This window comes from Silene latifolia, chromosome 1 (genome assembly GCF_048544455.1).
Source record: "Silene latifolia isolate original U9 population chromosome 1, ASM4854445v1, whole genome shotgun sequence".
Taxonomy (NCBI): Eukaryota; Viridiplantae; Streptophyta; class Magnoliopsida; order Caryophyllales; family Caryophyllaceae; genus Silene; species Silene latifolia.
The window spans coordinates 9311210-9329158 of NC_133526.1; the positions used below are offsets into that span (position 1 = coordinate 9311210).

Consider the following 17949-nt stretch of genomic DNA (forward strand, 5'->3'; position numbering starts at 1 on the left):
AAAAAGGGACTTCAAGTTTCTCGAGTTGTGGCAACAATCCAAGCAGTTGTTTACTTGTAAAAGCAACGATGTCTGGACTTTCTTCTATTACTCTAATATACTCTACTTTCTCACTTGTACATTAGATGACACATGACTTATTACAATGGGATTAATAACAACTTCAACACTTCTTAATCCATGCTTGATATGATCATATATCCTGAAAAGGTAAACTAAGATGACACAAATCAAATGGGCATGTTATCATCAACATAAGGAACCCAACATTTTCAATTGAGCATAAATAATAAACTAAAAATCGGAATTGACTATTTTTTTTTTCAAATTGATTATCTCTTCGAGATCTATAAATTGATAAAACGAAAATGGACATTCGAAAGTTAATTTTAGAAGGGTGGTTCAGAGACCAAGGGCTACGAGCCCGCGACTTAATCTGGCTAGCTCGTGAGATGTCTTGGCTTATTTCATCTTCACCGAACATGCGAAGAACAACAGAATTAGAAGATTGAACGGTATTATCTTGTTCTAATGTTAAATACAACTTGATAAAATGACCGGTTTTCCTACCGTTTTTTAAACAAGACATTGTAACAGGGCAAAGCACGGATTGGGTATTTGATTCAAAGTGTCAGTTCGGATCGGATATCCATATTAGAAATCCTGAAGTTAGATATCCAATATCCAAACCAAATGCTTCGGATATCCAATGTTCGGGTATCCAAAATAATCGGATCGGATGCGGATATCCATCGAATATCCATACTTTTGAATTTACTTTAAAATTAAGCTTGAAACACGATTATATTTATAGTCTTATATGATGATTTTCTTTAGTATTATTAATCCAATGTTCTCGACATAAAACTTAAGTATCACTTAGATATTTCTCTAATATTTTAAACATGAGTTTTTTTGTCAAACACAACCTTTAAAAAAAAAATTCTTCCAAACAGCACCTTTAAAAAAAAAATTTTGTACAATAAAACCTTTAATAAATTTTTTGTTGTCAAACACGACTTTTTGGCCGAAGGACTTAACATTTTGTAATGGGTAACTTTCAGTCGATGTTTGAGATAGCAAACGATGTCGGTTTGAGGCGTTTTTGGACTCGTTGGAAAGGTGGAAATACAAGCTATCAATACGATGGTCAAAAGCGGCCTTATGTGGGGTTTATTGTTGTGTAAAGTAAGGCTGGTCGGAGAGATTAACGAGTGGTCGGGGATTTTTAGTGGGTCTTTTAAAAAGAGGTTATGATGCTTTGTTTGGTCTGAAAATTGGTATATAGGTAGCGGAGAGTGTAAGGTAGGCCGTAGTTGTGTTGTTTTTTGTGGTTGTTTGTTGTAAGTGCTGGTTTGAGGTGAGTGAATTGACCCACAAAAAAGAAATCCTACTTTGACATTCTTTTGAATGTTAGGAATCGTTTTAATGGTATCCTAGAATCCAAAACAATAACCAAGTTGTGGTTGCAAGGGTGTAGCTTGATTACTGAAACTGAGATGTATTATATTAATCTTCCTTGCTTGAAACAACTCAATTTCATATGCTTCCATTATTTAGACTAGACGAATATTTGACCCTTATTAAGCTTAAGATGAATAAATGCAAAGTCAGAGTGACTTCTAATAATTCTTGTAACAATTTGGTAGAATTGTTCATTAATGGTTGTGCCATATCTGATGATTTCTTTAATAATGTCGCTGAGTTTCCCCGTTTGAAAGCTGTAACCCTCTTGGATTGTCCCAAGTTGAAGTGTATTAAGATCACTTCTAGGTGTCTTAAACGATTGAATATTGAGGACTGCCCGAATTTGTCTCAAATTGAGCTGAATGTTTCCAAGATGGACTTCTTCAGATATTCCACTACCCTTAACCATAACATCATAACCCTCTTGTCAAAATGTCAATTTGTTCGCACCTCTCTTATTTTGCAACGTCCTCGTGGTGCGCTTTTCAACCCTATTCTATGGTATTCCAAGCTTGTAGCATTCCTCGCTAACTTCAGCCAATCAACTCATCTGGATATAGAAACCAATTCCAAAAAGGCACACACACACTCTTTCTTGTCAAAATGTCAATTTGTTCGCACCTCTCTTATTAGCTATGAAAGGACTGCTGGATATATACCTTGTTCCCTGTGGTGGATGTGCGACGTGTAAATTTCGTAGAATCATCATAGGTATCACATTGGTTGGTTTTCGCAATGAGTTCTCGTTATACTTTTGGATTTGCGGCATGTAAATTTCATAGAATCGTCCTAGCTCAAGTGTTTCCTGTTAGTTTGAAGCCTAAAAATGCTTAAGAAGATCATACCTTCTGGTGGATGTAACCAAATGTATTACTGACCGAAGTATACTAATATGTGGATGTGTCGTGTGTGAAGCTACACTGTTTTATTTCATGAAAGGTCATTGAAAATTTTCAAATGTTTAGTATCTCATGTTTGATTTTGATTGTTTGCTGATGACATAGTATATTAGGTTTTGCAGGTTGAGAATTTTGAAGATACCCTTCTCAGGCTGCTAGAGTTTGTGATACATCCCCATTTTCCCCGTTACTATTTCCGCTAAGTCACAAGTGTGATTTTTTGCATTCCAATGATATCAACCTATATGCAGCAATGCTCGCTTCTTTTTTCTCACTTGTGTATATAATAAGCACCTTATATGCTTGGGACGGTTCTAAATTGTTTGCCTACTACAGTGAAGATTGATTTTGTAAAACACCAGAAAAGTAAAATGACTGATATTCTGATATACAGGTGAGCCATATAATTAATGTTGGGTTTTATTTCCTTTTCCTGTTTAACTTGCCTAGATCGAGAGTAAATATGGCAGAGAAAGCTATTTCTATCACTTGGGGCCGGGGTGATGTCATGGCGACATTTTCTCGCGTCTTGGCTATAGATTATGAATCATATGCTTTATCGCCTATCACTGTCTTTCATTTTTCTAGTTCAAAAGCTCTCACGACATCTAATCACTACGTATAATGTGGTCTTTTAGTGGCTTCTTTGTTGTTTCCTTCCATATTTGCCTGGTTGGTTCAAGTATTACAAGTACAAAATGCGGTCTGAGTTATAGTTATAGTTTTTACAGTGTTGACAGGTCAGTTATGACTGTGAGTTGCAGCAGAACAGTCACGTGGAAATAACAACAATTTTCAGACAGCAGAACTCCTAGCTCAAGCTGAAATAGGAGGTCTGCCGTACGCCAAATTGAAGCTAAGTGAGTTTGCTTTCTTACCAACATTTTCTCAGAATATATATGGTCCTGTCACCTGTGGCGGGGTGAGGATAGCTAACAGGGACTGCCGCTCCTTAAAAACAGTGAAAAACTATTTTTTTTTTTAAAAGAATTTTAATAAAAGTTTTTTCTATGGAGTCAAAGACTCCTTACTCTTTGGTTGCAGAATATGATGGAATAAAGCAAAATGGTTCACTAATGTAGCTGCGTTTTTTTTATTTTTGTGAAGTACCAGTCATTCCAAGTAGTTTTCAACGTCATCTTGGGTCATTCGGAAACATCTCTTTGTGTTGCTAACACAAGGGTAAGACTCCGTACTTGGTAACACACACTTATTTTACCCTTCTGGCCTTCTTATCCTTAATTTTCACTCATTTGCATGTTACCTTCTTTAAAAAAAAAAAAATACTACTGTTGCACAAATTCATACTTCGTAGTTTAAACATATGTACGTTTGAATAATCAGTGCACCTCGTGTCTCTAAGACGCCCACCTTCGTGTCAAAACAACATAAAAGCACTTCTGACTTCAGGTAAAATAAGATTGCGCCATTTAAAGCTTCTTACCTAGAGTAAGTAGAGTTATACGCAACCATTTCCGGTATGTGGATCTTATATGGATGTAAAGCTTGTGATGTTATCTAAGTGTATTTGTTCTCTGAATGAAACTGCACAGGTCGGAACTGACCTGTCATCACTCAAAGTCCTACATCTCAAGGTCAAGGGAATATGGTTCAGAGGAGCACCACAGAGTTATTTGGGAGTGTACGAGTTGGTATATTGGACACGACACCACACAACAACAATTTACAACTGGATCTCGACCAACACTGTGATAAAGTACCACAGTTACTGGCTCAGTATGTAACCTGGTATATCTTGCATTCCTACTGAAACAATACGCAGCTCTTCACCACTGAATACCGCTAAAAAGCTCTTTAGATGCTTCAAGTTTGAGTACAAAAGTATGCTTTAGTATGTCATACACTCAGAAACAAAAAAGACTTAAGAGCAAATTTTCTCAAACTGGCTGTGTGTGTTGCCATGGAGAATGTGGCTAGTACTTGGAAGCGTTACGTGTCAAAATCAGTATCAGAAAATGAGCTTAGAACAAGGTGTTATAGACTGTAGCAATCTTCCTCTGCTCAGTGGATATCTAGAATGGACTTGTCAACAATCAAGCAGGATAAGTGATGACTTTATTTGCGGAGATCAGATACGTTTCAGTACATCTCAACTGAACCATCATCTGCAACACGGACTCGAACTGCCTCGGGAATGAATAGGTTCTCAACAGGAAAACCAAATCGTAAAGCTGCTTTCACCAGGTCTGCTGCACTGTCCTGATCAAGGGTGTCATCAAACTCAAGTGATATGTTGCAACGCCTTTGAGTTTGGAAGCGCTTGGCTGCAATAAAATCAGATCTTGGAGCAACTGAATTCATCTTGGGATTGTTCTTAACGTCCTTTGCAAGGCCTTTGACATAGACACGGAACTGCTTGATGTAGTCCATCATCACATCAACCATAATATCAGCTTTCAGAAGGATTTTCATTGCAAGCATCATAGCTTGACTTGGACCGGGGTGAATGATCAGCAATCTCTTCACCAACTTATGAGTTCTCTGCAACTGTAGGCAAATCTTCCTCAGCTTTTTGCGCAGTTTAGTCAATTTGCGGTAAATCTTGTGCTGGTCAGCTTCAGCAACTTTCATGTAAGACCTGACTTCCTTTCTTGCTCTTGAAACCAAGGCATTAGACTTTTCCTCCATGCTCTTTTTGAACTTCTTCTTGCTCAACTCGAGTGCCGTAGGGTCAATGTGACTAACAATCACATCCATTTTGTGAAGATTTGAGTTCACCAACCATGGAATGATGCTGAGATTCTCCTGCATTTTTTTTCAATGTCATTACAATCACGACAACATAAAAACAACCGTAATATTCATTCTTAAACATATGAATGTAGCAATTACTATGCTATAGATAATATTATAGGACATGCATTCATTAACAATGTCTGATTATGATGAACACATGCACCAATGTAAATTGAACCTTCCTAAATTTACTCCGTACAATCAATTCATACAAAGCAGTAAACGTGCATCATATCAGAAACTACAGCGGCTAAAGTAACACCTATTATTAAATACCGGTTTCTGTCACGATATAACTGAGACGACCTAATCTCACGAGATATGGTCAATGTCTCCTCAAAATACGGTGATAAAATACGGCCGCGGTGATATTCAAAACGTTTACAAAATGATTTACGGTTTCACGACCTTGTTTTAATATCACGCCTAGAGTCCTTGGATCAAACTATGCATAAACGCAAACGAACGCTGGATTACTATGTGTAATCAACATTTTAGCAACAAATTAACATTACGGAGTATCATTTATGCCGCAAAGCTGCAAAATATTCAGAAATAAGAACGAATCCATAGAATTTTCAAAGAATTCAATCAAAACTTTTCCAGAGAAGAGATGTTAACATTTGCGCAAGTTCTGAAACAAAAAACTCCGAATTCAAAACATTGACGGAATATTAACAAATTGAAGTGAATTTCCGCACAAGAACACAATCAAAAAATCAGCAAAGCTAGAATTGAAGATAAAGTGAAGAATTACAGTACTCCATAGCAAAAATGAATCTATAGCTTAAATTACGTACAAAACCTAAATTTTTCTCATTAAATTCCGAAAAAAAAGAACGAAAACAAGAACAATTACAGAGCATTTAGTTCAGATAAAGTAACAAAACGCATTGAATATTAGCTAGAATTGAAGATAAAGTGAAGAAAACGAAATTGTGTGAGAAAGAAATAACGAACCCTAATTTTCTCCATTTTTGTGACGTTTTGAGATTCGCCGAACAGAGCAGCGCACAAATTGCAGCGAAAATGTTGTGGTAAGTTGCAAGTATGAAGTCCGGTGGGAAAATTTGATATTGTTGTCCCTTATATATCCGCCTTTGAGGGGTTTTGGGAAGTTAATTGACGATAATACCCATGTCCACTTAGTAGCTCGTTGCGGAGTACTAAGGGGTATATCTCATACAATCCGTCTTGCTTAAGACCGCCACTATCCGTCTTAAGCTTAAGACGGATAGTGGTCTCTCACACAAATGCAAGTGGGAGGTAAGTGGGTATATCCATTTCCCTCCCACTTGCATTTGTGTGAGAGGCCGCTATCCGTCTTAAGCTTAAGACGGATAGTGGCGGTCTGAAACAAGAATTTGTGTATCTCATAACATCCCCCCTACTACTAAGAGGATAAAAATTCTCTTAGTTTTCCCTCCAAAAAGCATCTATCTAAATTAGGAAATAAGTATCATAAAATTATCTTTTCAATAAATATGTTTTAATAATTATAACTCTAATCTTTTTATTAAATTCATAATTATTATTTTTTCATTAAAATTAAATAAAGTTAGTATTAAATTATAAATTAAAAGTTGTTAAATTTGCAATAATTATTATTTTAGAGAATCACTTGACATCCCCTTTTTACTAAAAAAAAATAACAAATCTCAAACTTTTTCCGCCTACGTCGCTAACTACTACTTATAGTACTTAGTATATTTCTCTAATTAACTACTCCCCGAATTCATTTTAACGATATTCTGATTTTGTACACAATAAATATATGTTGTATAATTGAAAATAGAAAAATACCAATAGTTTAATTGTTAATTTTTCTTACATTTCCATCTAGAAAAACCGTGCTATAGCACGGGAGCTACACTAGTTATGTTATTTATGTATGTACAATTATATACCCACCGTCCCGGTCATTTGTTGTTCTTCTCCATTTTTGAGTGTCCCAGTCGTTTGTTGTCCTTTTTATATTAGGAATACATTTGATGAATAATTTGATTATTCACACCCAATTTGGTCCACATGTCATTTAGTAATTGACTCTCTCCTCTTTTCTTGTTATTTGTGCCAAAACCGAGGGGTCAACCTATTAAATTGCTTTCAGTACTCTGAAAAAGATTGCCCCGGCTATCGATCGGAGATACTCCTAGTCAACACCAAAAAAATTATATATGTCTATATGGAATATCATAATCGATTCTCGACTACATCGTTTTCCCTACAATCGAATGTGGTATTAGGCGCTTTAGTTTTTATTTCGAGATTCTTAAAGAAGCAAAAAAAAATTAATATTAGCAGGGTTGTTCTGAGACCAAAGGCTACGACTTAATCAGGGTAGCTCGTGAGATGCCAGAACTTATTTTATCTTCACCGAACATGCGAAAAACAAGATAATTAGAAGATTGAACGGTATTGTTCTAATAATGTTAGATACAACTTGATTAAATGACCACTTTTCATACCGTTTTCTAAAGAAGACATTCTAACACTATAATAATGTGGAATAATTGTATTTATCAATTCACTAACAAAATCCTCAAGCTAGCATTTAAACTACGGCATCTCAATTGTTGGATCATGAGCCGTAATCATCGATACTTGATCTTGTTCCTTGATACCTCTTTTAAGCTTAATCAACCACTTAATTATACTTACACCATAATCATACAAATTAAGCGCGACATAAAACCCGATTCCTCCAATAATCCCATTAGGTATGGAGTAAGTCAAGGGCATTAAGACCATGGTAATAAAGGCTGGCATTGCCTCCTTCATGTTACTCCATTCAATATCTTTTACCACTTCCATCATCAAAACACCGACTACTATCAATGCTGGCCCAATCGCCCATGGCGGTACACTAGTCATTATAGGGGCCAAAAATAAGGCCAAGAGGAAATAAAACCCGACTATCACCGCTGTTAGTCCTGTCTTACCGCCTTCTCTAATCCCCGCTGATGATTCAATATAAGTGGCAATTGGGGATACGCCGAGGACTGAACCCACAATGGTAGAGCTTCCATCAACCAAGTACGCGGTATATTCTCCTTCAAAGCTACCATTCTCATTTATCAACCCTCCAATTTCGGCCATAGTGTATAACGAACATGTTGTACCTAACACATCTACGTATAATAAAGTAATTATTGCGACCCAAACTTGGCTGTTATTAAATTGTGCAAAGCTTATCGCGCCAAATGTAGACTTTATCAGATGAAAATCGAAGACTTTTTTAAAATAATTATAGGTCGCATCTCCGATTGGAGTGTAAGGAAAATATGTGACACTCGTACCTCGAAACCATGAGATAAATGTGACAAATAATATGCCATATATCATGCTACCTTTGATGTTCTTCATCATACCAAATGACATTACTAATAGACCCACAATGCCTAACCATAATGTTGGGCTTTGCATCTTTCCATTTAAACAAAGGCCCGTAGTCGGGTCCGTCTCCCGACATCCGGTTAAAGTGAGCAATGTGGATGGATTTGGGCCTACCAAGCCTATGCCAAGATGAGATTGAAGCCCAACGAAAGCAATAAAAAGCCCAATTCCCGCTGCGCAAGCGAGTCGGACCGGTGGTGGGATCAACCGGGCCAATTTGGAGCGAAGGCCTAACACGGAAATGAGGACAAAAGCAACTCCTTCAATTAAAACGATAGCTAGAGCAGTCTCGTATGACAACGGACCACTCCCGTGAAAGCCGACTAAGTCATACGCCACGTAGGCGTTGGACCCCATCCCCGGGGCCAATCCCAAAGGAAGGTTCGCAAAAAGGCCCATTGCAACCGACCCAATACAAGATGACAATGCGGTTGCCACTATAAGGTCAATTTTAAGCTCGGCTAAGCATTTCTCGTAACCCTTGTTGGACCTGAGTACACACTCAGGTCCACCAGGGGGCGAGCAATCCTTAGCCGAGCAACGCCCACCAGAATCAGCGAGTATGGTGGCGTTGACCGTGATAATGTAAACCATAGCTAAAAATGTAGTAGTTGCAGCTCGCCATTCTTTCGTAAAACAGCTTCCTCGTGCCTCTAATTTGAAATACTTACCAATGACACTATCAGCGACTGCGGTATTTAGACGTATTTCAAAGTTTTGCCACTTTGTACGAAACTTGTTTCTTCCAACACATAATCTATCTCTTTGTATTTTGTTCATGGTGTGACGACTAATACTACGCGTAGCGTAACATGAACTTGAAAGGATTTTTTAAAAGGGAGGAAGAACGAACCGTTGAGGAATGAAAATGTGGTAGCAACTCCGCCAACTATTTTTAAGAACACAAACTGAGATTAAACTAATGTAATTAGTTTTTCAAAAAAAAAAAAAATTAGTACGAGTAATAGATTATTAATATAATTGTACTGTAAAATACGAGAACTCGTGCTTTTCGATCTTCCAATGAAGCAAATCAAATCAAATTTGATTGTGTTTGAATTAATGTTGAATACTATATTAATAGGCCGACCAATTCCACATATGAAATTTTAAACAAACTACATTGCACGATGAAGATCGTGTGGCACGAACTAAGATTTCTTTACAGCTAGGATAGACTACAGAGCGTACCTGAGGGACGTGCAGGCAGTGGCGGAGTCAGGATAAAGTCAGTAGGGGTGAAAGGGTAATTTTATAAGTAGACCTCGAATTTTTTTTAAAATTTTAACTAAAAATTTGGAAATTTTCAAACGGGAAAATTTTCAACTTTTTTTTGTTTTTTTTTTTGGTTGACCAGGAGTATCCCCTACCGACAGCTGGGGCAATCTCCTTCGGGGACTGAAGGCAATTTATCGAACCCCTGACCACTTATTAAGAGATGAGAGCCCTTACCACTCACACCAGCCAACTTTAGTACGGGAAAATTGTCAACATTGGGGAAGTAAATCATCAAACATCTATAAATTTTTCTTATAAATGAAATCTCTTGAAATACAAAGCAGTCCCTCAAATATACAAAGCTTATATCAATATTAATTACCTCAAAAAATAACATGAGATATGAGTATTGAAAATAGAAGAAAAATACATGATCTTACGGAGTTCGACTCTCCGAGGATGATATATCAAAGAATTAACAAAGTCTATGAGGTCTATTGCTTGTAGGAAAATTGACAGTCTTAGTATTATTATTCCTTACCAATTTGGACATTTGACCCTTCATCTCCTTACACAATTTTTCGAGCTCTAATACCCTGCATTGCATTCTCTGTATATTCACCTTCACATCTTGGCTTACTTCTGATAAACTATCGTCGTCTTCGTCTTGAATGCTTTCTTCATTGCCATATAAAACCATTTGTGACTCACTTGTGTTTTTGGTAGGACTTTGATGGTAATAGTAGTCTAATTGATCTGCTTTTGTTGGTGATTCATAGTTTACTTGTCTCTGAGAGGCGAGTGCTTGAACCGCGACCCTTGGTGGTATTCTTGGGTTCTTGGCTAGGTCTTTGCATGCTTCGAGTGAGAGTTTCTCGTAGTTCAAACATCGGCATAACCTTGATCTTTCTTCAAAAGACAAGTTTGGATGAGACTGCAAATTTACCAATGTTGTTAGAATCGAGATTCTTTATTTTAATCCACGTTAGAATCAAATAAATAATATACCGTACCAAATTTCTTAATTAAGTAGAACCGGACGACATTTGATCATTTAGATATTACTTGTAGATTAGTTGTTTAGAGGGGTTGGGCGCTCGACTATGAAAAATGCGAAAGTTTTGGTTAAAACTTATGATATTTTTTTGACTTTGTCTTATATCATTATTTGTTCGCTCTTACTGAGATTTGTCATTCCCCTGATCGTAAATCCTGGCTCCGCTATTATTATTATTATTATAAGCATGAACATTTGCATTAAAGGAGTTGTAAACAAAGTTAGGAGACAATCATGTGGTTTTGTAGTTTTGCTATTAATGAAGCAACACGCTTTAAGTTTCTATTTTTGTTTTTTTTTTTGCAATCATGTCCTACTTGACATATTAAATTATTAATGCAGCTGCCAACATTCCACATCCACCACTACTATAAGTTCAAAATAATGAAATTTTTGGGACATTAATTTCATTGCACAATAATCAATATTATTATACACAATTCCGTAGTATTTTATTTCCCTCTTTTGTATTTTTGCAATCATATCTTATTACTGCCACCACAAATTCTAAAGGTGTCATGACAAGAGAAAACACGAAATGATATCATTATCAGTTGGGTCAAAGGAGGGCCCACTTTTGTACTAAAATTATTGATTGGCTATGAAAAATTTAAGGACGATAACAATGGTTGTAGTTTCATATACTAGTGCACGCATTATCACACAATCGTACACATAAACTTCTTATTTTCACTTCAATAAGCAGATATCAACTAGGTTTATTGGTAAAGCCACGAAAGGGGATACTCATAAATTGAATCTTTAAACAAGAAGCCGATTTCATATATAGACTCCTTATTTTGTAAATTAATGGTTAAGGAGTTTCATATATGGATGAAACTCTTGATTTTGCTCCATTGATATTATCCTAGGTGTTTAATTCAATCTTAGAATTGTGATTTCGGATTCGGTTCAGGTTGACACGACAATGACTTAGCAGGTTATTTGGATTTTAGTTGAAATCTTAGGTTCAATACTTCAATCACTCTTGTGGTTGTAACGAGCTGTCAAATAAAAAAAAAACTTCAAATTAATAAGCTCAATTGTCTTAACTAAATAAACCACCTGATTGGACTGGCGTAACAACACTTGAGATTAAGAAAGAAAAATACTGAAAGGGTAGTATAAGAAATAAATGGAGATTCATTCTTGTTTGAGATGTTGATTGTTTGGAATATATATATATATTTGGGTTTTTTGTCAAACACAACCTTTAAAAAAAAGTTTTTAAAACACTTTTTAATAAAAAGTTTGTAAAAACAACCTTTAATAAATTTTTGTTGTCAAACACGACTTTTTAGTCAAGGACTTAACATTTGCGATAGGGTAACTTTGATCGACGTTTGAGATAGCAAACGATGTCGGTTTGAGGTTTTCTTGGACTAGTTGGAAAGGTGAAAATACAAGCTTTCCATGGGTTATCAACACGATGGTCAAAGGTGGTCTTATGTGGGGTCAATTGCAATGTAAAGTAAGGCTGGTCGGAGAGATTAGCGGATGGTCGGGGATTTTTAGTGGGTCTTTTAATGAGGTTACGGTGCTTTGTTTGGTCTGAAAATTGGTATGTAGGTAGCGGGGAGTGCAAGGTAGGTCTTAGTTGTGTTGTTTGTGGTGGTTGTTGGCTGCAAGTGGTGGTTCGAGGGGAGTTAAACTGGAGGTAAAAAACAATCAAAACAATTTCAAAGTAGGATTTTTTTTTGTGGGTCAATTCACTCACCTCAAACCACCACTTACAACAAACAACCACCAAAAGCAACACAACTACGACCTATCTTACACTCCCTTCTATATATATACCAAATTTTAGACCGAATAAAACACCCTAACCCCATTTAAAGACCCACGAAAAACCCTATGACCACTCGCTTTAGAGCTAGCCTCTCCAATCAGCCTTACTTTACACATCAATTGACCTCACATAAGGCCACCTTTGACCATCGTATTGATAACCCCTGGAAAGCTTGTATTTCCACCTTTCCAACGAGTCTAAGAACACCTCAAACCGACATCGTTTGCTATCTCAAACGTCGACTGAAAGTTACCCCATTGCAAAATGTTAAGTCCTTCGGCCAAAAAGTCGTGTTTGACAACAAAAAATTTATTAAAGGTTGTGTTTTACAAACTTTTTTATTAAAGGTGGTGTTTGGAAAAAACTTTTTTTTAAAGGTTGTGTTTGACAAAAAACCCTATATATTTTGATGGTTCAATAGTTAAAATAGTTAACATAACAAAAATTTACGGAGTAGAATGTAAGCTTAAACTTCATATTTTTATATATTTACTTTATAAGAGAATTTTGTAGTTTAGTTTCACATTATCATTTGGAATATGATCGTTTCTCATATCTATAAGACATCCTCGCCAGAGATACTTTCAAATTTTGATATGCTCTATAGGTTTGTTGGATTTGTCTCTATTTCTTCCACCTTCATCACTAGTATAGCTAGAATGCCAAGTACTCAGGCTCTACACAACTTTCTTTGTGCTAGAAATTCAAAGATAATTCCGAAAAACTCCAAACAAAATTTGAATTTATCAATTATACCGCTTCATACTATAATAATGTTCATATTAAAAATAAATGTGTATGGTACCACTTTTCCTAAAGAAGTCACTTGAGTCTCAAGGTCCATCTTTACCTAAAATTGTGTCCTTTAATGTTTAAACTGTTGATTATTAGGTGTCAGATTTCTGGATTTGAGCTCTTGTGTTAAGATTGTAGGGCAGTTATAAACAGGCTAATCACCAAGAAAGTGTACAACAAAATTCTGTGTAACAAAGGGAAAATGACATGGATAGGTCACTAGACTAGGGAATCCTTTGTCTTATCTTTCATTACTGTCCTTTTTGTATTCAGTGTCTTTTGTATTTTTTCTAGTTTTAGTCAAGAAGCATCAATCATCCCAACTCATCACTAGATAAGAATCACTACTAAAATGTAAATTCTTGTTTCAGACGAGACATATTCATCTAAAACAATTAGACGAAATTTTGAGACCACTTTATAGTCAAATGTGAAGACCATAATGGCCCAGCTAATGTTTACAACTTATAGTGGTTTTTTTTTCCAAAGTTGTCACATTTGGCTGTAAAGTGGTCCCAAAATTCTCTCTTATAATTTTAGAAGAATCAATACTAAAACGTAAATTCTTGTTTCAGATGGTTTTATGGTCATTTTCATCTGAAACAATAATACGATATTTTGAGACTATTTTATGATCAAGTGTGATTATAATAGTTCGGCTAGTGTTTACGGCTTATGGTGGCTTTTTTTCCAAAGGGATTACATTTGCCTATAAAGTGATCCCAAAATTCGTCTTATAATTTCAAACGAAAATGGCCTTAACATACCCCCTCCATTTCATTGATTTCTTCCAATTTTAACCGTGGTAAATTATGAAATACTAAACAATTCAAAATTTGAGAGGAATCAAACATATCAACCAACAACCCAAAATAAAAAGAAAATTGGAAGATAGTCCCTTTGTCTTTATCATTTATTTACTTTTAATTAAAATCTCACTTACAGAAAATAAAACGGAAATTTCTCAATATTTGTGGGCTGTGGTTTGTCACTTTGTCTATGATACCCCTTGGTTCAATATTATACCCAACATGCCCATGTTGTTATAACTCCGTTAGTATAGAACATCTGCCCATAGGGCCATAGGGGTACCATTGGTAGAAATAATGAACCTCAAGGGAGCCATTAACATAAATATTGAACACATTCTTAAAAAGAGGGATACCTGGCAAACCATAGGGATACAATGGAAAATTTTCGAGAAAAAAAAATAAACAAATAATTGAGACGGGTGGATATCAATTTAATAGAAGTGCTATGACAAACTGACAGTAATAAATTGACGAGTCCATTTTTGAAATAATGGTCAAAAATAAAATATTTGTCGTTTTGGGTCGGTTTTGAAAATATTTGTCAAAATGGTGTCCACGTAGGCTCGGGATTTCTAGACCTGAAACACGCCACTACTAATGGCGTGTTTTGTGAAGGAAACACGCCATTAGTAGTGGCGTGTCTTTCACAATTTTTTTCTCAACTAGATCCGAACTTTATAAAAAAAAAAAAAAAAAAAAAAAAAAAAAAAAATTACATAAGACACGCCATTAGGGGTGGCGTGTTTCCCCTCCGAAACCCGCCATTCCCAATGGCGTGTTTGTTTTAGTCCAATTATCAATTACTCCCTTTTATAGTACACTTTTTCAAAATTACTCCCTTTTATAAAATTTTTTAAAAATTACTCCTAAAAAATTGCTGAAATTTTTAAATTGCTCCCAAATCCCTATTTTTGTACATTTAGGACGAAAATGCCCTTGATTCGCAAAATTGGGTCATTTTGTTTGCTTCATATCTGGAGTTTTACATAGACAAAAATTACGTTCTTTATACGGATAGAATCTTGAAGAAGTCTACTTTCCAATGGCGTTGGAATCAATAAGTTTTACCGTGTGAATTTTGCCCAACAAGCTTTCAAAGACTGATACGATTTTAAGACTGAAATTCCCTGTTTTTCCAGATTCGTGTCTGATATTGAGGAGCCATTTCCATGGTGTTATTTTGACTTAATGTAAACGCCCTTTCACATGGTTGTAGCCCTTTGAGTCTAGTTTCTGAATTGGTAAGGTAGACTTCTGGGTGATTTGTAGTTTGTCGGGAATCGCAATTCTCGTGGAAAGACGCAAATCTGTCTTAAAATCGTATCAGTCTTTGAAGGCTTGTTGGGCAAAATTCACACGGTAAAACTTATTGATTCCAACGCCATTGGAAAGTAGACTTCTTCAAGATTCTATCCGTATAAAGAACGTAATTTTTGTTTATGTAAAACTCCAGATATGAAGCAAACAAAATGACCCAATTCAGCGAATCAAGGGCATTTTCGTCCTAAATGTACAAAAAAAAGGGATTTGGGAGCAATTTAAAAATTTCAGCAATTTTTTGGGAGTAATTTTTAAAATTTTTTATAAAAGGGAGTAATTTTGAAAAAGTGTACTATAAAAGGGAGTAATTGATGATTTAGCCATTTTTTAATGAAGTTTCTTTCCGTACTCATTATAAACACGCCATTGGTAGTGGCGTGTTTTAGGTCCAGAAATCCCGAGCCTACGTGGACACCATTTTGACAAATACTTTCAAAACCGACCCAAAACGACAAATATTTTATTTTTGACCATTATTTCAAAAATGGATTCTAAATTGACTGACCCAATGTAAAATGTGTTAGTACTGTGTAAGAAAAATAGTTACCTCAAGGTAGATATCAATAGCTCTGTAGACCCCATCAAAGCAATCTCTTGCTAAATCTGGTAAACTTTGAGCAACTCTAATGAATTTAGAGATCTTAAGATTATGATCAGGTGAAATTTCTGCCAAATACTGATCTACCAACCTTCCAACTTTGTTTAATCTCTCTATTGACAGTCCTTCACACTGTACAAACACTCTAATTAATCTCACAACCAGATTAACATCATAAACACCTTGATCTGTTTCATTATCAGTTTGTCCAAACATTAGTAAATCATCCAATTTCGCCGAATCCAGCGTGCTTCCTATTAATGTCTCCAACCCGGTTCGACAAACATTGCTGAGACCAAACCCTGATACTAACCTAAGTACCCCAAATAATGCTCTGCAGGAAAATGCTGTTTTTCCCATCAGAATTACTCCATATATTGCAGTATCAACTAGACCTGTGTAATCGGGTTTTGGGTAGTTTATATGGCTGGTTTTCTTGGTTTGGACCGCGGTTTTAAGGTAGTGAAGGAGGAATTTGGTGAGTAATAAGCTGTTATTATCGCTTCCATAAGCACCTAAGGTTCTTATAACTTTTTCTATTACCCGTGGAGAAAATGTACTCAAATCATCAAACCACCAAGCTTTGTTATTATTTGAAGTACTACTATGATTGCTGGTAGACGACAGTCGTTTTATCTTATCTGGGGTGGTCTTGGCCGATGAATTAGACCGAGCAAACGGGTTATTAGATGTGACCATGGTGCTCTCAGGAGAAGATGAAGACGAAGAATTTGAGGATAGAATAAGGGAAATATCTGAATTTTGAGCAATTTTAGCTAATAAGTTTGTGATAAGTTTATCAATGAGACCTGAGGAATCGGCGTAATGAAAGAAAGGTTCGCAATTTTGTACAGAGATAAGAACATCAATCCATGACCAATCAAACATTCCTTCAAGAAAGGCTTCAACTTGTTGTACAAGATTGAAACTTGAGACTTTATGTGTCATACTAAGATAATTTGAAGCACAATATAGGTTGGATATATTTGCAACTGTAATGTGAATTTTGCCAAAATTGTAACAAAATTTTGCAACTAGCTCAAACCCATTTGAACCACCAGGGAAATCTTCAATGATAAAGGCTACATTTTTCATTTGGGTTTTCTTTTTTTCTTGCTTTATCATCTTTCTGAGCTTCTTTGAAAAAGTCGATACGATTTCCTGCAACAGAATTTCAGCAAACAATTCATTTAATGCTAATAAATGAGTTATCTTTTTACACAATGAGACCGTTTCACGCAAAATTGTTTACCTGATTAAGGAAGAAGGTTTGTTGGCCATTAACATTGATTTGGAGATCACATTGGTGAGCCATGGGTTTAAAGATAGAGGAGATAAGGGAAGGACAAAAGTTGGAAAAAGGGAGTAAGAGTTTAGTGAGTCATATGAAAAACAGAGTTTTGTAAAAGGACAGGAAGACACTATAGAGTGTTTGAGTTAATAGGAAAGTAGGAGTATTTGTGTGACAGTTAATCAGCAAACATTCCTATTACTTAATTCTGTCAGACGGACGAGGTGTGTGTTTTATATATGCAAGGTCACAACACTTGTAAGTTGTAAGTTGTAACCAGTGGCGGAGCCACGAATGTAAGTCAGCGGGGGCGAAAATTTTCAGCGGGAACGAAACGGTAATATTATAAGGGGGTCTCAAAAAAATTCGAAAATTTTAACTAAAAATTTTGAAATTTTCAAACGCCAGCGGGGGGCGACTGCCCCTGCTAGCCCCTCCCTGGCTCCACCACTGGTTGTAACTACTTCCCATTAGTTAGATTATGAAACATGGAACTCACTCCGTTTCAGTTGATTGTTACTCCGTATTATTTGTTTTTTTATTTTTTATT

The 17949-nt window shown here is 35.9% G+C and overlaps 3 protein-coding genes and 1 long non-coding RNA gene across 4 annotated transcripts; 1 reads left to right on the forward strand and 3 right to left on the reverse strand.

The window, feature by feature from the left end:
* The first annotated feature begins 1573 nt into the window (after positions 1-1573).
* On the forward strand, positions 1574-4039 carry LOC141597109 (uncharacterized). Its single transcript, XR_012522703.1, has 3 exons — positions 1574-3226; positions 3474-3548; positions 3920-4039. It is a non-coding gene; the product is annotated as an uncharacterized LOC141597109 (long non-coding RNA).
* A 113-nt stretch (positions 4040-4152) lies between these two features.
* LOC141597102 (uncharacterized) lies at positions 4153-6234 on the reverse strand. The gene is made up of 2 exons (XM_074417452.1): positions 6084-6234; positions 4153-5132 (listed from the first exon to the last, which is right to left on the reverse strand). The coding sequence occupies exons 1-2, from the start codon at positions 6096-6098 to the stop codon at positions 4467-4469; spliced, it is 681 nt and encodes a 226-aa protein (XP_074273553.1). The 5' UTR covers positions 6099-6234; the 3' UTR covers positions 4153-4466.
* A 1448-nt stretch (positions 6235-7682) lies between these two features.
* On the reverse strand, positions 7683-9371 carry LOC141633771 (adenine/guanine permease AZG2-like). Its single transcript, XM_074446207.1, has one exon. The coding sequence runs from the start codon at positions 9297-9299 to the stop codon at positions 7683-7685; it is 1617 nt and encodes a 538-aa protein (XP_074302308.1). The 5' UTR covers positions 9300-9371.
* A 650-nt stretch (positions 9372-10021) lies between these two features.
* LOC141597116 (BTB/POZ domain-containing protein At3g19850) lies at positions 10022-17673 on the reverse strand. The gene is made up of 3 exons (XM_074417469.1): positions 17361-17673; positions 16058-17269; positions 10022-10671 (listed from the first exon to the last, which is right to left on the reverse strand). The coding sequence occupies exons 1-3, from the start codon at positions 17421-17423 to the stop codon at positions 10213-10215; spliced, it is 1734 nt and encodes a 577-aa protein (XP_074273570.1). The 5' UTR covers positions 17424-17673; the 3' UTR covers positions 10022-10212.
* Between the last annotated feature and the right edge of the window lie 276 nt (positions 17674-17949).

Bases quoted from the DNA above. Each gene is read 5' to 3' on its own strand.
- LOC141633771 (XM_074446207.1), bottom strand. From the start codon at position 9,299: ATGAACAAAATACAAAGAGATAGATTATGTGTTGGAAGAAACAAGTTT.
- LOC141597116 (XM_074417469.1), bottom strand. From the start codon at position 17,423: ATGGCTCACCAATGTGATCTCCAAATCAATGTTAATGGCCAACAAACC. The intron at 17,270-17,360 runs GTAAACAATTTT...ATTCTGTTGCAG, and splicing joins AAACCTTCTTCCTTAATCAG to GAAATCGTATCGACTTTTTC. The intron at 10,672-16,057 runs GTAACTATTTTT...GTAAATTTGCAG, and splicing joins CTATTGATATCTACCTTGAG to TCTCATCCAAACTTGTCTTT.